Source organism: Mya arenaria, chromosome 8, assembly GCF_026914265.1.
Source record: "Mya arenaria isolate MELC-2E11 chromosome 8, ASM2691426v1".
Taxonomy (NCBI): Eukaryota; Metazoa; Mollusca; class Bivalvia; order Myida; family Myidae; genus Mya; species Mya arenaria.
Window position 1 is genome coordinate 36163962 of NC_069129.1, and position 19544 is coordinate 36183505.

Genomic DNA, 19544 nt, shown 5'->3' on the forward strand with positions numbered 1-19544 from the left:
TATAAATAAAATTACTGTTTTCACTATGGGAATAATTATGGTCGATACACTTCCGTTATATAAATGAGATGAGAATAGTTTTAATTCTTAAATCAATTTACGGTTTATACATCAATTTGAATGTAGTGAATCTAAAAAGCAAGTAATGTATGTTTTATAGTACTAATTATCTGCATATGATAAAGCTTATGTTTCAAAATGCCTGCTCAATATATAAATGCATTTTGTTATTTATTGGCATCATATAGGGATCATACTTACTTTTCTGGGTTGTTGTGAGGTCTTCACTTTTGAAATGTCTATGACAAACAATCGTGCTTTGATGGTGACCATACCTTCATTTTATTACCATGCACACCCTTCTTTACTGCTACTCTCTATTTATTCTTTAATCCGTTGTCTTTCGGAAAATGAAACCCCCAAACCCATTACAAATTGGAACACAACATTAATTCACCATTTCTAAGACTGCAGTATACATCAGTTTACTTTGCGATATAAACCTTAGCTTATTAATTAGATCAGGTCAGTTGATTACATATATACTCTGCATTCTCCCATTGTAATTCAATGTAAACCAGCTGTTACTGACACAGAGATATTTGTCAAAGAATAAACAAGCACTCCCTTGTCATCTCAGAAAAAAGATTCCTCCCTTGCAGCATTGGAAAAAAAGATAGTTACTAAACGAGCACGGTTTCTTTCGCCGATAATACATGCTGAATTATCTACCCACAAAAGAGAAATTATGCAATGCAAACGAAGGAATCTTTTTTCTGAGATGGCAAGGGGGTGCTTGTTAACTTAGGTGATTGACTGTAAAATACCTTTTCTTGCAAATTTTGAGCTACGGAGTGATTTTTTCTCGACATGAATATACCCGCCTCTTTTTCCCTTTAAAGACACCCATCTGAAAATATATAAACACAATCGTTAGATTTTTGCCTTATAATACCTGGATATACAGAATTGGAATTACGACGATCATTAGCTTTTAAGTATTAATTTATTAGACACAAAATGAACCTTAAAGTCCGCGAAGCAGTGTGGTAGTTGGTCATATTTTAAAAAGATAAAAAAAAAATGATATTAAATCAGTTAATTGTTAATTTGCATGTTATGAAATTGCTACAGTTTTTTCACAATTCGTTTCCTACTAAATTACTATTCATGAGCACCACAACCTATTCATTGGCACCACAACGTTCAGAAAATCGAGCATAGTGCAGCTAGTATAACAAATAAAGTTATAAAATTTGTAACGCGGCAATCTTTTGTCAATAAAAAAGCCACACACATGTACAGAAAAGACTTAAACCTATGGTATGCGAACAATTCTCGCGAAAATCCAGACTTTTACGTTGTCAACACTAACGCCTAGCAAGTTATGCAAGTTCTAGACGATCAGATATTAAATTTTATTCAGAACTTTTACTTTACCTTTAGAACAACTCATGGCCATTCCTACGTGGAACTACATTCTCCATTTTTTTTAAATTTACTCGTATAAACCTCTAAAACTGGAAATTAAGAAACCATACTCACTGTTTATATCCATATTCCACTCATTGGCACTATAACGGAAGACGCGTTGGAGCATTTTTCAACACATAACAAAATGGTATGGCTCCAATGATAATCCGGCGTGTCTTTGTCAATTGATAACGGTTTGACGCCCGTTTCACCGTATACTATGCAAGATGCGGTGGATGACTTAACACATAAAATATATTTCAAAATTTAAGTTGAACTCTTTTTAAAATTTCATTATTTCCATATCCCCAACCATATAGAAGTAAAGGTTTGATCATTTTATTGAAAAAAATCTATTTGCATATCAATCGACAGGGCTAAATGCTTACGTTTGCTTAGAAGGCAGCCTGCTTTGATATTTCAACCTTAGCTTGATAAAAAGAGCCACTGTTGCTAAATACTAATCCTAATTATTTAAAACTATCAACCACGTCCAATGGATTGCCTTTATACAGAAATTAATAATTACGTCTTCTGCCTTTCTAAATAACTATAATTTTGGTTTTAGAAATGTTGACAGTGAGTTTCCATTGGTCACAGTATTGTTCATAAAGGTCAATAGCATTTTGAAGATCATCAGCTGATTCAGATATGATGACAGCGTCATCTGCATAAATAAGTACAAATAATTTCAGATAGGCGACCAAATTATTATCTAATGGGTGAGTATTACTACTGACACCGTGCAAAACTGTACTATTTCGAAAATATTTATGCAGATCATCTATATAATAAGAAAACAATAATGGCGATAAATTCTCGCCTTGGCGTACACCAATGGAGCAAGGAAAGTAGGTTGAATGATTTCCATTAACAGACACACACGATTTTGCATGATTATACATCGATTTTACAGCATCCAAAAACAGGCCGTTGATAATGTATATTTAAACATTAGCTTGAACCATAGTAAAGATCTATTTATCGTATCAAATGCACCTTTGAGGTCTATAAAAGAACAGAATATTTTTTTATGCTTTTGCAACAATTCAATTATACAATTTAACACAAACATGTTATCAACAGCAGAACAACCCTTTCGAAAGCCAGCCTGGTATTAATTGATTAGATCGTATTGGTCTTTTTGTAGTCTCGAATTTAAGAATCAGAATCAGAATGTATTTTATTTGGATTTAAACATGTAGTTTTTCATCCATAAACATGTAACAATAATATGTACAAGTCAATAGTAAATAAATACCAAAGACGTTCGTGGATTGAAGTGACACCTTCATTGAAACAATTTATTAAATCATTGAAGTCATTAAACAGGTTTCTATCAATTCCTCAAAATCTTTATCTAAATATATAAACATTTATACAATACAACACAAAACAAATGCAATGAGGATATTAGGGTATTACTTTTTGCGGCTTTTCACACTTTGATTACTTTGTAAAAGTATTGAAATCACTAGAGACAAAATTCTGTACCTTTGACAGAATGAATTTGATTTAATGAAATGAACACAATTTTACGTGATGATAAACTGGAATTATGTCCACCTGCAAGTATGTTTAACAAAATTATATATTGAATCCAAGTCCAAAGCTTTTCACATCATTGATTTTACGATTAGGAATATTATTAATGATCAAAAGAAGATGGCTCAACATCATGTCAATTCAATCAAATCATGAAATGCTGGACACATTGCAATATTTTCAGTAGGATGTCCTAGTCCCTCTCCATGTCTATATTTTGTGTGATAGCGGAGAGCTGTTCGGCCACTGTTCTGCTACATCCAGCCAACACACGTCGGTTCATCAGGTCCAGTTCTCCCCCTGGAAATCAGTACAACTCTGGTAGTTCGACTTTGAACTTGTTTTGGGCACAAAATATAGCTGCTTCTGCAGAGTTAGCTGAGGAAAATTAAGATTAACCTTCCGTAAATACACGTCTGAAGGTTAACAAATGACTATTACCTGAAGGATCAAGGACTACACCACCAGCCTCCTCCAAGATCACCACACCAGCCGCGATGTCCCAAACGTGTATCCCGTGCTCCATGTAAGCCTCGTGCGAACCCCTGGCCACGTAACACATGTTGATGGCTGCCGACCCATAACACCGGATCCTGCAGGCAATTAGATAGACTAGGACATTATATATTTACAAATGACCACTACAGTGAGATATTAATCCAAGATTGTCTGGAACTATTAAGTTATTTTGACCATTGACTGCCGACTAAAGACCTTTGTTTTAGAGATGTATTTCTCATTTACAACTCACCAACCCATCAGGATATTTTAAAATCTTCTAATGCCTGATCTTATTACAGTCAGAACATGACTGGAATGACAGATGGCTTATCTTACAATCTTATGAGTTATCTTTAATACTTGATTATTTAAGTATGTTTGATGGCTTAGCACTGTTGTATAAAGTCTCAATGCAATGCATCACCTAGTTGCCGAGATATAAACCCAAGGGTCACGGACATTACGAACCATGTACATTACGAACTAGACATAACAGACCAGATTTGGCGACAAAACGGACCATATTTCGGGACATTACAGACCATGATCTATAATTTTACTCAGGCTGTTTTAACTTTATAACATACAATATATGCGGACAATGATTTATAATTTAACTCACAGTTTGTTTTAACTTTATAATGTACCATATTTCGGGACATTACAGACCATGAACTATACTTTTACTCACAGTTTGTTTTAACCTTTTAACATACCATATTTGAGGACATTACGGACAATGATTCATAATTTTAATACAACTTTTGTAAATTAGTGAATGTGAATATCTATGTTTTTATAGGTGATAGATTGCTTTCTGAAATAAACTTTTGATTGTCATATTTTGTCAGACTTATTTACTGTGGGTGCATACTGGTCTTTAACACCTAATGGAATTTCACTGGAATTATCAACGGTCACATTCTAATCATTGATATATTTGAATTTTACGGGAATTTGTCACAGTTAGTTGGAAGAAAATTGGCAGGTGTCATAGCAAAATGAGCACTCATATACACGTGTAATATTCCTGGAATCATGTAGTCTGGCGCCCGGACAATAAACATTTCTGTTTTAGTGAAATTTATAAAGTATTTGATTTTCGCTTTATCGCTATTACTTCTTTAGAATGATTTCGTGTATTTAATACTAATGTTATGGTTTTAGTATTATATGTCTAAATTTAGCTAGTAAATGATCAATTAATACGAATAAGTTGTATTCTTAAAAGTTTGATAAACTTGACCTACTCCCTACTCTGTAACGTTAGTTATATATAATGGTTTCACCCGTAGAGTTTGTTAAGAATGGACCATTCCATTCTGGTCACGTGATGTAAGGGTATATAAGAAGCGAAAGGCATAGAAATAGTTAGTTCGTGTCTCAACGCCGATGGGAAAATATCACGTTAATAAATAGGGAAGCCATAAAGTATCTTTTTGTACTGTTGAGGGCGGGTTCTGAACTATTGGAGGCTAGGAGAATTAAAGTGAAGCATTGCGCTACAGCTTCTACTTTCTAGGTTCGGACATCCATGGGGTTTCTTTTTGGCTTCTTAGTAAGCGTGGATCATTGCGATACAGACTGAACAGGGTCAATGGTTTGATTCCCCGTAAAAGCAATACACTTAGGACTGCAGGTTTCGCTGATAAATTATGATGGTTTATAAGCGTTTTGTTTGCTGGTTCTGTATAAAGCATAGGTGTTGAATTGTTTTTGTTTGTGCGTTCTGTTCTTGGTTTTGGGATGATTAAACATTGATTCTTGAACCTTAACAATTATTTCCAATCATTTGGTTTTGTAAGCAATCATTGTTAATCACGTGTATATAATACTAATTTCATACTTGATGTTTGGGACAATGCAGTCCGAGAATAGGTCTATAGATTAATTTAAGGTAGCATGTCCGAGCTAGCTAGGGAAGAAACGTTACACAAGAATATATTAAAAAATGAAGACGATGGGGTGAATAAATTAAAACAAGAGGCCCAAAAGGGCCTATGCTCTACTGGCATGGCTTTTGTGGTCATATCAATCCAGAGCATGTATGTATGGGTAAAAGGCAACAGACATTTAGTTTATGTTTTGTGTTTGGGTTACCTGAAAACGTAGCACGTTCAACATCTGAGCTCAGAAAGTATTGTAAACAGATTAGTTGCATGAACTATTTTAATATGTGCCAAGTTAAAGTCATCTGACAAAAAAAAGTTTTCAAAACTGTACTCATAGTAAAAATTTCTGTAGTTTTAAAAGTTAAAAAAAGTTGGTCAAAAGGTCAAAGTCAAGGGCATCCTAGGACAACATTGATCAATTTGAACAAACATTCACAATCAATTGTGCTGAGATGGATGCACGAACACACAAAAAGATTTTCAAACCTTTCCAGATTTATGTTTACCAAACCTGTGAACCCTGGGTGTGGCCAGTAATGACACCAGGTGCATAACTTAAACATTCACAACCATTTTTGTTAAGATGAGTGCGCAAACTACAGAACTTAAAGCTAAAAAATGGCCTTTGGGCTTTCAACAAGAACAAGGCAGAGTAATTCACAAAATCAACTGCAGAAGCAAAAATCAAATTGTCTCTCAAAATCCTAGACTTGCAAATTGTCTCCCTTAACTCTAGACTTGAATTTACATGTACATGTAAACTTGGCTAAAAATAGAATTCGCTCATGCAGACCTGGCTAAAAATAGAAAGCATTTCTTTAAAACTTTCATGGCCCATAATCTAGGCATTCATGGGCGGATCTTGCTGGTTTTCGAAAGGAACCGAGCTCTAATGGATATCTAAATACTGTACAAGTTTCATCGAGATACAATCAAAACTGAAGACTGTATCGTGTTCACAACCAATTGTATACACAATAGCATTTTTTTCATACTATCAAGGCACATAATGTAGGCATGCATGGGCGAATCTCGCTGGTTTTCGAAAGGAACCAAGCTCTAATGGATATCTAGATACTGTACAAGTTTCATTGAAATACAATCAAAACTGAAAACTGTATCGTGTTCACAAGCAATTGTTTAGACGCACGAACGCACGACCGCACGGATGCACATACTACGTACACATTACCATCGCATAACAAGATAATGGCCCAAAATCACTCACCCGAGTAAAAGAGTTTAACCTTTGTAATCAATAAAGCTTGATTTGTTCTCAAAGAATATTGAAAAACATACTGGTCAAACAAGTTGCCTGGATAATCACTGACAGGACTTGTTACAGTTGCCTGCACACTGACAGGACTTGTCACAGTTGCCTGCACACTGACAGGACTTGGTGATTGATTGCACACTGACAGGATTTTGTTCAGTTGCCTGCAAACTGTTGGAATTTGATTCTCATACCTGCACACTGAGAGGACTTTGTTCAGTTGCCTGCACACTGACAGGACTTGATAATAAACTGCACACTGACAGCACTTTTTTCAGTTGCCTGCACACTTACAGGACTTTGTTCAATTGTCTGAACACTGACAGAACTTCGTTCAATTGCACGCACACTGACAAAACTATGTTAAATTGCTTGCACACTGAAAGAACTTTTAGTATAGATACACAAACAACAAACAGTGCACCATCCAATAAGATTGTAGCTTAGAATAATGTACATGAAGTTTACAATAATCTACATGAAGTTCAATTATTAAATTTATCATTAAGTAAAAATGAGATTTCTTCTGAAGAATAAAGTGTATAATAATTATTTGAATCTATGAACCTAAAAAAAGAACAATAATTACCTTAGAAGTGACTATTTTGAAGACTTAATAAAACTTAAAATCTATTCCCTTGTTACTAAAAATAGAAAGTAGTGGAATCTCAAAAAAGAGGGAGACCATATAGCAAGACTTGCTGCCCTTGCTTCAAGAGTAAACTTTACATAACTATCCGATTTTAACATTTTGGCCATTTTGTTGTTGTTGTTGTTGATCAACCATGACCCCTTGTTGTATTTTTGTAGAGGGTCACTCAAGGAAGCTTCCTGTAAAGTTTCATTAAATTTGGAGCGGTAGTTTCAGAGATGTTTTTTTAAATCAAAACAGGAAGTCAGCCATTTTGTTGTTGTTGCTGTTGTTGTTTTTGTTAATCAATCGTGACCCCTTGTTGTATTTTTTGTAGAGGGTCACCCAAGAAAGCTTCCTGTAAAGTTTAATTGAATTCGGATTGGTAGTTTCAGAGATGTTTTTTAAAGCAAAACAGGAAGTAGGCCATTTTGTAGCTGTTGTTGTTGATCAATCGTAACCCCTTGTTGTATTTTTTGTAGATGGTCACCCAAGTAAGCTTCTTGTGAAGTTTCATTGATTTTGGCCAGGTAGTTTCAGAGGAGAAGTTTTTTAAGCAATTGTTGACGGACGGACGGACGGACGCCAGACAAAGACTGGCACTTTGTGCTCTGGTGAGCTAAAAATGTTAATAACATTATAAATCATGGTCTGTTAAGTTTCTCAAGATGGTCCGTAATGTCCCCAAATCTGGTCCGTTATGTCCCCAAATCTGGTCCGTTATGTCCCCAAATCTGGTCCGTTATGTCTGGTCCGAAATGTCCGTAATTCAAACCCATGTGTGCATACATGTAAATATGTAAAACTAGAATTTTCAAATAATAAAGACCATAATTTGGATTATATGCAAGTGTTTTCTAATTGATTGATTATGAAGGTTGGAAAGTTGGGAACACATATCTAAAGTTTCAATGCAACATATGATGTATTTGCTTAGAGACATTGACTTAAATGTGGTTTATAGCAAAAACTTAACTAGGATTTCTAATCATAATAAAGGGCCATAACTTGCATTATATGCAAAAATGAGTTATATTACTTGGTTATGTAAGTATGTTGGATGGTTGAGAACAAGTGTATAAAGTCTCAATGCAATATATAAACTAGTTGTTGAGAAACTATGTGCCATCTTGTAAGTTTCTAGAAAGCATGTGCCATCTTGTAAGTTGTAAGAAACCAGGTGCCATCTTTTTAGATACTAGAAAGCATCTGCCATCTTGTAAGTTGCTAGAAAGCATGTGCCATCTTGTAAGTTGTGAGAATCCATATGCCATCTTGTAAATTGTGTGAAACTATGTGCTATCTTCTTAGTTGCTAGAAAGCATGTGCCATCTTGTTAGATGCAAGAAAGCATGTGCCATGTTAGCAGTTGTGAGAAAGCATGTGCCATCTTGTAAGTTGTAAGAAACCAGGTGCCATCTTTTTAGATACTAGAAAGCATCTGCCATCTTGTAAGTTGCTAGAAAGCATGTGCCATCTTGTAAGTTGTGAGAATCCATATGCCATCTTGTAAATTGTGTGAAACTATGTGCTATCTTCTAAGTTGCTAGAAAGCATGTGCCATCTTGTTAGATGCTAGATAGCATGTGCCATTTTGTCAGTTGTGAGAAACCATGTGCCATCTTGTAAGTTGTGAGAAACCATGTGCCATTTTGAAAGTTGCTAGAAAGCATGTGCCATCTTGTAGTGCTAGGAAACATGTGCCATCTTGTAGTTGCTATGAAACATATGCCATTTGTTAGTTGTGAGAAACCATGTGCCATCTTGTAAATTGTGAGAAATCATGTGACACCTTTTAAGTTGTGAGAAACCATACACCATCTTGTAAAGTGCAACAGCCATGTGCCATCTTGTTAGTTGTGAGAAACCATGGGCCATCTTGTAAATTGTGAGAAACCATCTTGTAAGTTGCTAGAAAGCATGTGCCATCTTGTAGTTGCTAGGAAACATGTGCCATCTTGTAAGTTGCTAGAAAGCATGTGCCATTTGTTAGTTGTGAGAAACCATGTGCCATCTTGTAGTTGCTATGAAACATGTGCCATTTGTTAGTTGTGAGAAACCATGTGCCATCTTGTAAGTTGTGAGAAACCATGTGTCATCTTGTTAGATGCTAGAAAGCATGTGCCATCTTGTAGTTGCTATGAAACATGTGCTATTTTTAGTTGTGAGAAACCATGTGTCATCTTGTTAATTGCTAGAAACCATGTGCCATCTTGTAAGTTGTGAGAAACAATATGCCATCTTGTAAGTTGCTAGAAAGCATGTGTTATCTTGTTAGTTGTGAGAAACCATGTGTCATCTTGTTAGTTGCTAGAAACCATGTGCCATTTGTTAGTTGTGAGAAACCATGTGCCATCTTGTAAGTTGCTAGAAAGCATGTGCCATCTTGTAGTTGCTATGAAACATGTGCCATTTGTTAGTTGTGAGAAACCATGTGCCAACTTGTAAATTGTGAGAAATCATGTGACACCTTGTAAGTTGTGAGAAACTATGTGCCATCTTGTAAGTTGCTAGAAAGCATGTGCCATCTTGTAGTTGCTATGAAACATGTGCCATTTGTAAATTGTGAGAAACCATATGTCATCTCGTGAGTTGTGAGAAACCCTGTGCCATCTTGTTAGTTGCTAGAAAGCATATGCCATCTTGTTAATTGCTAGAAACCATGTGCCATCTTGTAAGTTGTGAGAAACCATGTGTCATATTGTAAGTTGCTAGAAACCATGTGCCATCTTGTAGTTGCTATGAAACATGTGCCATTTGTTAGTTGTGAGAAACCATGTGCCAACTTGTAAATTGTGAGAAATCATGTGACACCTTGTAAGTTGTGAGAAACTATGTGCCATCTTGTAAGTTGCTAGAAAGCATGTGCCATCTTGTAGTTGCTATGAAACATGTGCCATTTGTAAATTGTGAGAAACCATATGTCATCTCGTGAGTTGTGAGAAACCCTGTGCCATATTGTTAGTTGCTAGAAAGCATATGCCATCTTGTTAATTGCTAGAAACCATGTGCCATCTTGTAAGTTGTGAGAAACCATGTGTCATATTGTAAGTTGCTAGAAACCATGTGCCTTCTTGTTAGTTGCTAGGAAACATGTGCCATTTGTTAGTTTTGAGAAACCATGTACCATCTTGTAAATTGTGAGAAACCATGTGCCATCTTGTTAGATGCTAGTAAGCATGTGCCATCTTGTTAGTTGCTAGGAAGCATATGTCATCTTGTTAGTTGCTAGGAAACATGTGCCATATTTTAGTTGTGAGAAACCATGTGCCATCTTGTAGTTGCTATGAAACATGTGCCATTTGTTAGTTTTGAGAAACCATCTACCATCTTGTAAATTGTGAAAAACCATGTGCCATCTTGTTAGATGCTAGTAAGCATGTGCCATCTTGTTAGTTGCTAGGAAGCAAATGTCATCTTGTTAGTTGCTAGGAAACATGTGCCATATTTTAGTTGTGAGAAACCATGTGCCATCTTGTAGTTGCTATGAAACATGTGCCATTTGTTAGCTGTGAAAAACCATGTGCCATCTTGTAAGTTGTGAGAAACCATGTGCCATTTGTTAGTTGTGAGAAACCATGTGCCATCTTGTAGTTGCTATGAAACATGTGCCATCTTGTAAGTTGTGAGAAACCATGTGCCATCTTGTTAGTTGCTAGAAACCATGTGCCATCTCGTGAGTTGTGAGAAACCATATGCCATCTTGTTAGTTGTAAGAAACAATGTGCCATCTTGTTGGTTGCATCACAATTTTCACTGGTTAGTACATTTACAATATTTGGATTTTCTGAAATTTGTTGAGAACTGAAGCTGCACATGTTGTAAGTTGCTAGGAAGCATGTGCCATTTGTTAGTTGTGAGAAACCATGTGTCATCTTGTTAATTGCTAGAAACCATGTGCCATCTTGTAAGTTGCTAGAAACCATGTGCCTTCTTGTAAGTTGCTAGAAAGCATGTGTTATCTTGTTAGTTGTGAGAAACCATGTGTCATCTTGTTAATTGCTAGAAACCATGTGCCTTCTTGTAAGTTGTGAGAATCCATATGCCATCTTGTAAGTTGTGAGAAACCATGTGTCATCTTGTTAGATGCTAGAAAGCATGTGCCATCCTGTAGATGCTATGAAACATGTGCTATTTTTAGTTGTGAGAAACCATGTGCCATTTGTTACTTGTGAGAAACCATGTGCCATCTTGTAAGTTGCTAGAAATCATGTGCCATCGTGTAAGTTGCTAGAAAGCATGTGCCATCTTGTAGTTGCTATGAAACATGTGCCATTTGTAAATTGTGAGAAACCATGTGTCATCTCGTGAGTTGTGAGAAACCCTGTGCCATCTTGTAAGTTGCTAGAAAGCATGTGTTATCTTGTAAGTTGTGAGAAACAATATGCAATCTTGTTAGTTGCTAGGAAGCATGTGCCATCCTGTAAGTTGTGGGAAACAATGTGCCATCTTGTCAGTTGTGATAAACCATGTGCCATCTAGTAAGTTGTGAGAAACAATATGCCATCTTGTTAGTTGCTAGGAAACATGTGCCATTTGTTAGCTGTGAAAAACCATGTGCCATCTTGTAAGTTGTGAGAAACCATGTGCCATTTGTTAGTTGTGAGAAACCATGTGCCATCTTGTAGTTGCTATGAAACATGTGCCATCTTGTAAGTTGTGAGAAACCATGTGCCATCTTGTTAGTTGCTAGAAACCATGTGCCATCTCGTGAGTTGTGAGAAACCATATGCCATCTTGTTAGTTGTAAGAAACAATGTGCCATCTTGTTGGTTGCATCACAATTTTCACTGGTTAGTACATTTACAATATTTGGATTTTCTGAGATTTGTTTGAGAACTGAAGCTGCACATGTTATGTACTAAATTGTAGGAGATAATGGCAATTGATGACACATATCTATTGAAATGGTCCAGAAATTTTCCTGATCTGTGTGTTATTTTTTACATACTGTATGGAAGCACATGCTGAAGTTTTGTACTGAAGGTATACTTTGCAGCAACATAATGTTGAAATCACCAATGAGGATTTTTAGGTTCCTTAGGAGTTGATCAAGCTGGCAGGGAAATCTAGGTACTGGTGTTAATGGATATTTGTAAACAGTGACAATGAGAATTCTGTCACCAATTCCTCTGTGTTCAAGGAGTAATGTAATGTTCTCTTGAAAAATCCTATTTAATTGGCATTATATCTATGCAGGACATGAAATAAATCAATCATATATTATTATATATATATATAAGTTTTGTATGAAATAGTTATGTACTGGACACTAGCTATCATCAGTAAGTCTCAACAGTAAGTCTTAAATAGCAAAACATACAAAGTTCAGGGGGTTACTGTGACCTTGAACTTGAAGATACTTTGTACAACACATCTTCATGCTATAGTGGACCGAACAAAACCAGGAAGGACGTGAGGAGGCATGTAATTCCTATATAGCTTCCACTTCACTATGTGATGCAGGGGTATAATAAGAAGAAATTTGTCCAAAACAATAATATTACAAAACTATAGTTGAGTTATAAATGTATAAGTGATAGCACAGTACCCATGGCAGTTTTCTATAACAGCCTTGATGTTGCCAACTTTAGTTTTCAGAATCTCGGGCACTCTAGATGTTCCCCCTTCAAGTATGACCACACTGCGATTCAGCTCTGTAAACAGTTATAATAGTTATGATAAAATAACATGTATTGCTTACATAATTTCTGTCTGATTTTATCACAAGCAATGAAAAAACAGTTGCTTTCTGGATGTGATAAATAATCACACTACACCACCTTCTTGTAATTAGAAGCAATACTTGGAGTGATGTATGCTCATTGAATGTCCTATGTTGGTGAGAAGGCATCAGCAAAAGTTAATGGTCTTACTATATATAAATAAGGACTTTAATAATTATTGGGGAAATAAGGCATGAAATTTTCTTTTTAAGCTTTCAGCATAGCACAGTTTTAAATTGAGTTTACTGTTGGGCATTGCTGTATAAATCAAAACCTCAAAAACATAGATTTATGGAGGAAAGCAATAAAAGTATAAAAACTAGAGAATGCTTTTTTTGAAAAAGCGCTACTCTCCCCAACTGTGTTGTCGTAGCTGAGAAATAATCAATGATGGACTTGAAATCTGTACTTAAAGACTGGAGACTAAGTGACCTTAAAGTTTGGCTGAACATCTACTTCTACTAGTTCTGCATGGAATTCATTTCTTTGAACAATTTTGAAAAACCACCAACCAAGGATAATTCATATGAAGTTTCATAACATTTAGTTATAATCATCGTCTTCTCCTAAACGGCTTAGACAATTTTAGACGCTTTTCCTTTAGGTTGCCATGGAAACCAGAATTCTGCATGGTATTCATTTTTTTGAACAACAATTTTGAAAAAGCATCAACCAAGGATCATTCCAATGAAGTTTCATTAAAATTGTCCAAGTGCTTTAGGAGAAAATGATGCTTATAACCAATTGTTGACGCTTTTCCTTTAGGTTGCCATGGCAACCAGAGTTCTGCATGGAATTCATTTCTTTGAACAATTTTAAAGACACCAACCAAGGATCATTCGTATGAAGTTTCATAAAAATTGTCAAAGGCGTTAAGGAGGAGATTATAACCAATTGTTGACGCCACAAGACGGACGATTATGATCTATTACTGTATGAAGATTCATTAAATTCCATCCAATAGTTTTCAAGTTATGCTCCCGACAAGAAAAAGTAACAAAGGGCAGTAACTCTGTAATAAGCTGAAATAGAATTGCGGTTCCTGTACACTGCACTCCCTCTCATTATGATCTATCACTGTATGAAGTTTCATTAAATTCCATCCAATACTTTTCAAGTTATGCTCCAGACAAAAAAAAGTACCAAAGGGCAGTAACTCTGCAATTAGCTGAAATAGAATTGCTGTTCCTGTACACTGCACTCCCTCTCATTATGATCTATCACTGTATGAAGTTTCATAAAATTCCATCCAATAGTTTTTAAGATATGCTCCGGACAAGAAAAAGTAACAAACGGCAGTAACTCTGTAATTAGCTGAAATAGAAATGCGGTTCCTGTACACTGCACTCCCTCTCAGTATGATCTAGCACTGTATGGAGTTTTATTAAATTCCATCCAATACTTTTCAAGTTTTGCTCCGGACAAGAAAAAAGTACCAAAGGGCAGTAACTCTGCAATTAGCTGAAATATAATTGCTGTTCCTGTACACTGCACTCCCTCTCATTGTGATCTATCACTGTATGAAGTTTCATTAAATTCCATCCAATAGTTTTCAAGTTATGCTCCGGACAAAAAAAGTAACAAAGGGCAGTAACTCTGTAATTAGCTGAAATAGAATAGCGGTTCCTGTACACTGCACTCCCTCTCATTATGATATATCACTGTATGAAGTTTCATTAAATTCCATCCAATAGTTTTCAAGTTATGCTCCGGACCAGAAAAAGTAACAAACGGCAGTAACTCTGTAATTAGCTGAAATAGAATTGCGGTTCCTGTACACTGCACTCCCTCTCATTATGATCTATCACTGTATGAAGATTGATTAAATTCCATCCAATTGTTTTCAAGTTATGCTGCGGACAATAAAAAAGTAACAAAGGGCAAATAACACTGTAATTAGCTGAAATAGAAATGCGGTTCCTGTACACTGCACTCCCTCTCAGTATGATCTAGCACTGTATGAAGTTTTATTAAATTCCATCCAATAGTTTTCAAGTTATGCTCCGGACAAAAAAAGTAACAAAGGGCAGTAACTCTGTAATTAGCTGAAATAGAATATCGGTTCCTGTACACTGCACTCCCTCTCATTATGATATATCACTGTATGAAGTTTCATTAAATTCCATTCAATAGTTTTCAAGTTATGCTCCGGACAAGAAAAAGTAACAAACGGCAGTAACTCTGTAATTAGCTGAAATAGAATTGCGGTTCCTGTACACTGCACTCCCTCTCATTATGATCTATCACTGTATGAAGATTGATTAAATTCCATCCAATTGTTTTCAAGTTATGCTCCGGACAATAAAAGAGTAACAAAGGGCAAATAACACTGTAATTAGCTGAAATAGAAATGCGGTTCCTGTACACTGCACTTCCTCTCAGTATGATCTAGCACTGTATGAAGTTTTATTAAATTCCATTCAATAGTTTTCAAGTTATGCTCCGGACAAGAAATAGTAACAAAGGGCACTAACTCTGGAATCGGCTGAAATTGAATTGTGGTTCCTGTACACTGTACTCCCTCTCATTACGATCTATCACTGTATGAAGTTTTATTAAATTCCATCAAATAGTTTTCAAGTTATGCTCCGGACAAGAAAAAAGTAACTAAGAGCAGTAACTCTGTAATAAGCTGAAATAGAGTTATGGTTCTTGTGCACTGCACTTCCTCTCATTGTGCTTTACCATTGTATGAAGTTTTAATAAATCCCATCTAGTAGTTTGCAAGTTAATGTCTGGAAAAAAAATGACAGCAAAAAAAACAAATAAAGAGCAATAACTCAGTAATAAGCTGAAGTAGAGTTATGGTTCTTGAACACTGCACTTCCTCTCATTGTGCTTTACTATTGTATGAAGTTTCAATGAATTCCATCCAGTACTTTTCAAGTTATACTCCGGACAAAAAAAAAGTAACAAAGAGCAATAAATCAGTAATAAGCAAGAATAGAGTTATGGTTATTGTACACTGCACTTCCTCTCATTATGCTCTATCATTGTATGAAGTTTAATCCAATTCCATCCAGTAGTTTTTAAGTTATGCTCCGGACAAGGAAATTGCAACGGACCGACCGACCGACCACAGGGTGACTCCAATATACCCCCTTTAAACTTCGTTTGTCGGGGGTATAAAAATACCAAGTTTTGCTAATTCAAGGGCCAAAACACTGTTTGTACTATGTGCAGTGGGAAACAAAACCCAAGATGCACAACTTCATTGCCAGAAGCACATTTCCCAAAGGTCAGATGACTCTTGGTGATGTAGTTTGAAGTTTTGAGTAACATAAGTACAAGAATGCCAATTTTTACTTATTCAAGGGCCATAACCTCTGATATATTATATGCAGTGGGTAACCAAACCTCAGGTGCACACCTTCACCACCTGAACAATGTTTCCCTAAGTTTTTATGACTCTTGGTCATAATTATAGTCTTGGTAGTTTAAGCACTCATGTCCGGAAAGGCCAATTTTTGCTATTTAGCGGCCCATAACTCTGGTGTCACCAAGTGCAGCAGGGAACAAGGCTTCTAAAAACCGGCAATTTGCCGGTGTGGACCGATTTTAACCAAGCCAGACCGATTTCAGTTTCAAAAAGTGTAAAAAAAATCAGTCCAAAATTTTCTCATTTTTTTATAATTTCGGTCCAAAACGACTAGGCTAGTAAAAGTTGCAGAAATTGTAATACACAAATATTCATGGGTCATTCACACGTTCAAAACTACCCCAAATAGGTCATAAAAGTGTCTTAGTTACCATGTGACTAATGCGACCAGCTGCTTTCTCCGCTACACTGATCACTCTATAGCCTATGTGTTAATTAGCAGACGCTTGCAATCGGTCCAATCACGTGTATTGGTAGGTCGCAGAAGACACAATTAAACAACTATGTGTTAAATTGTGTGCTTGCAGCTATCCTGATTAAGTGTTAAAATCGGTCCATATTTTCACATGGCAATATGAATATGCTATGTCGTCGTCGATCATTACATGATATATCCGTTTGTTGATTACAAAACTGTTAAATTTATAAATTGTTCTGTTCTTTTAAATTGCATGTATCATTGTTAATCCGAACCTAGCCATATATAGGATATCAACAGCGACACGCTTGATTAACAACATAGTCTGGAAGCTGAGTGCACCGCTTATGTCATTTAAATTGGCAGTAATGAAAAAATCGTTGTCTATATCACACTTATAACTTGAAGCCCCGATTATAAATATATTATTATTCAAGAGTATCAGTTGAATGTTGACCCACTGTAGATGCATTAAGCAAATAAATCCTAATACTATTTCACTTTTTGTCGTCTGACCGCTTCCCGACAGCAACAGTTATTTACGATCGCAGTCGTTCTTATTAGAAACGCCGCAGAACTCGATGAGAATCTCATTTGAATTAAGCTTGTATCAATGACTATCTGAATCGGCTATGCGGCTCTAGGCCCTTAGGAATTGCGACATCATGGAAAAATATTGACAGAAAAGATGTCGCGAAAATGTGTGACATTTCTACTTAATTAATCAAACTTTTGAACACAGTCCTACAGTTTATGCCAGGTTTCTCTTTTTTCGGGGAGGGGGGGGGGGGGGGTTGTCGCCGGGTCCAGACCGATTGTCGCCGGGTCCGGGCTAATTGAGGTTCCAAAATTTTAGAAGCCTTGGCAGGGTCAACAACTTTAGCACCAACATATCATTCCGCCATGTAAGTCAACTTTCTTGACTCAAGGTGAAATACCGTTGGTCCAGAAATGCCAATTTTTGCTCAACTAAGGGCGTTAACAAGTTTTTTTACTCTGGGTAAAATAGTTTTGGAGTTTTGAGCGACTTAAATCTATGCAAATTCAAGGGCCATAACTCTGGTTTTACTATGTGCAGCAAGAAAAGAAAGCCCAGGTGCACATCTTCATCACCACATTAACATTCCCCTAACGTTTCATGACTCTAGGTAATAGTTTTGGAAGTTCGAAAGACACAAGTCAAGAAATGCCCATTATTGTTTATTCAAGGGCCATAACTCTGGTTTTACTAAGTGCAAAAGTAGATGAAAGCCCAGGTGCAAAACTTCATCCCTTAAAAAACATTCAACCAAGGTTTCAAGACTCCAGGTAAAATAGTTTGGAGTTTCGTATGACACAAGTTTGCACAGATAGGGTAAATCTATATCCCCCCCATAAGTAAGGGGGCATAAAAATTAACACTACCTAAAGAAATATTGCACAAAGAGTTATGGTTCCTATGCTGTGCACTTCTAAAGATTGCCCGGACTCACAGACACGCACGCACACACACACACCATTACTATATCTCCTTCGCTTTTTGGCAGGGGATAAAAAAGATCCTTGACATACCACTGATAGTGGACACAGATATTTTTGTGCCGTTACAGAAGGCGCCCTGACCCTTTACGGCCGTGTACATCTCTCCAAGGATAGGGGCATTCACTACACCCAATACTGGCTGAAAACATAATCAAAGATAATATTACAAAAGTCTCATGAAATGCTTACTGAAAATTTATCTTCATCTGCAAAACAAGAGGGCTATAGTGACCCTAAATCACTCACCTGAGTAAAAGTTTTTAGACTGTCGGCTGCAAGCCGACAGTCTTTAGAGAGCGGTATTTCAGAAACGCGACTAGTCGCCTGACACGACATATTGAACATGAATATATTAATACACACCACCTGCGTAGCAACAGAACTACTTACGTGAATGTGGGGCGTGAAGTACCTGCTTATGTGTATTTAACGCGTTATTGCCTTTTTTATGACAAACATTGCGTGTTACTCTTAGTATAGTTGTACCGTTGCAATTTGGTGAGTTTTATTGAACAAAATAATGAAAAATAATGAAAGTATGGCATTTACATACGAAGTCATTTTACCCTACATCCAATAGTAAGCTACACCACATGTTTGCACCCCGTGTGACGTCACACATATCCCGGCATTCAAGACTGACCCGGCAAACCCCGGCAAAGAACTTATTTTATGAATGAAAGCTATTAAGAAATAAATCATACGCGGTTAAAGAGTTCATGTCATGTAATATTTTGTGAAATAACTTTTATGTTTCAAATGATTTTTTTCAGCAGCAATCGAACTATTGTATTTGTTTGAGTAAAATATTTGGATTATATATTATCACAGTGTGTCAACGTTATGCCTATTGTTATTTTGGACTATAGGGTGCTGGTTAGCGACCCCTTTTCGGCCGGAAATGGAGGTTTTTCCTATGTTACTTTTGACACAAGATAGCTATTACGATAAAACTTTACACTCAGATAGGTCGGCCCTTCCGACAAAAACTGTGTAATTTGTTTTTAAAAATAGCTAGGAATTCCGAATATTCCCACGTGCAAAGTACCCCTATAATTTCGCTAAAATAAGCACCCTACTGTACCAATTATTCGCCCACCCCATAAATTCGCTGTTCATACGATGTTTTCATATATTTCTCTCTAAACTATATCTTTAAACATTTTTATTTTATTTGACAAGTCT

The 19544-nt window shown here is 36.3% G+C and overlaps 1 protein-coding gene across 1 annotated transcript in view; it reads right to left on the minus strand.

Annotated features, from left to right (window-relative positions):
- Nucleotides 1–2457: 2457 nt before the first annotated feature.
- Nucleotides 2458–19544, minus strand: part of LOC128244983 (inositol monophosphatase 1-like) — a 38663-nt gene continuing 21576 nt past the window's right edge. The window contains exons 2-5 of the mRNA XM_052963163.1: nucleotides 18390–18498; nucleotides 12867–12972; nucleotides 3460–3611; nucleotides 2458–3318 (exon numbers count right to left, since the gene is read on the minus strand). Of these exons, the coding sequence (XP_052819123.1) occupies nucleotides 3212–3318; nucleotides 3460–3611; nucleotides 12867–12972; nucleotides 18390–18498 (474 nt within the window). The 3' untranslated portion in view covers nucleotides 2458–3211. The remainder of the gene's footprint in view (nucleotides 3319–3459; nucleotides 3612–12866; nucleotides 12973–18389; nucleotides 18499–19544) is intronic.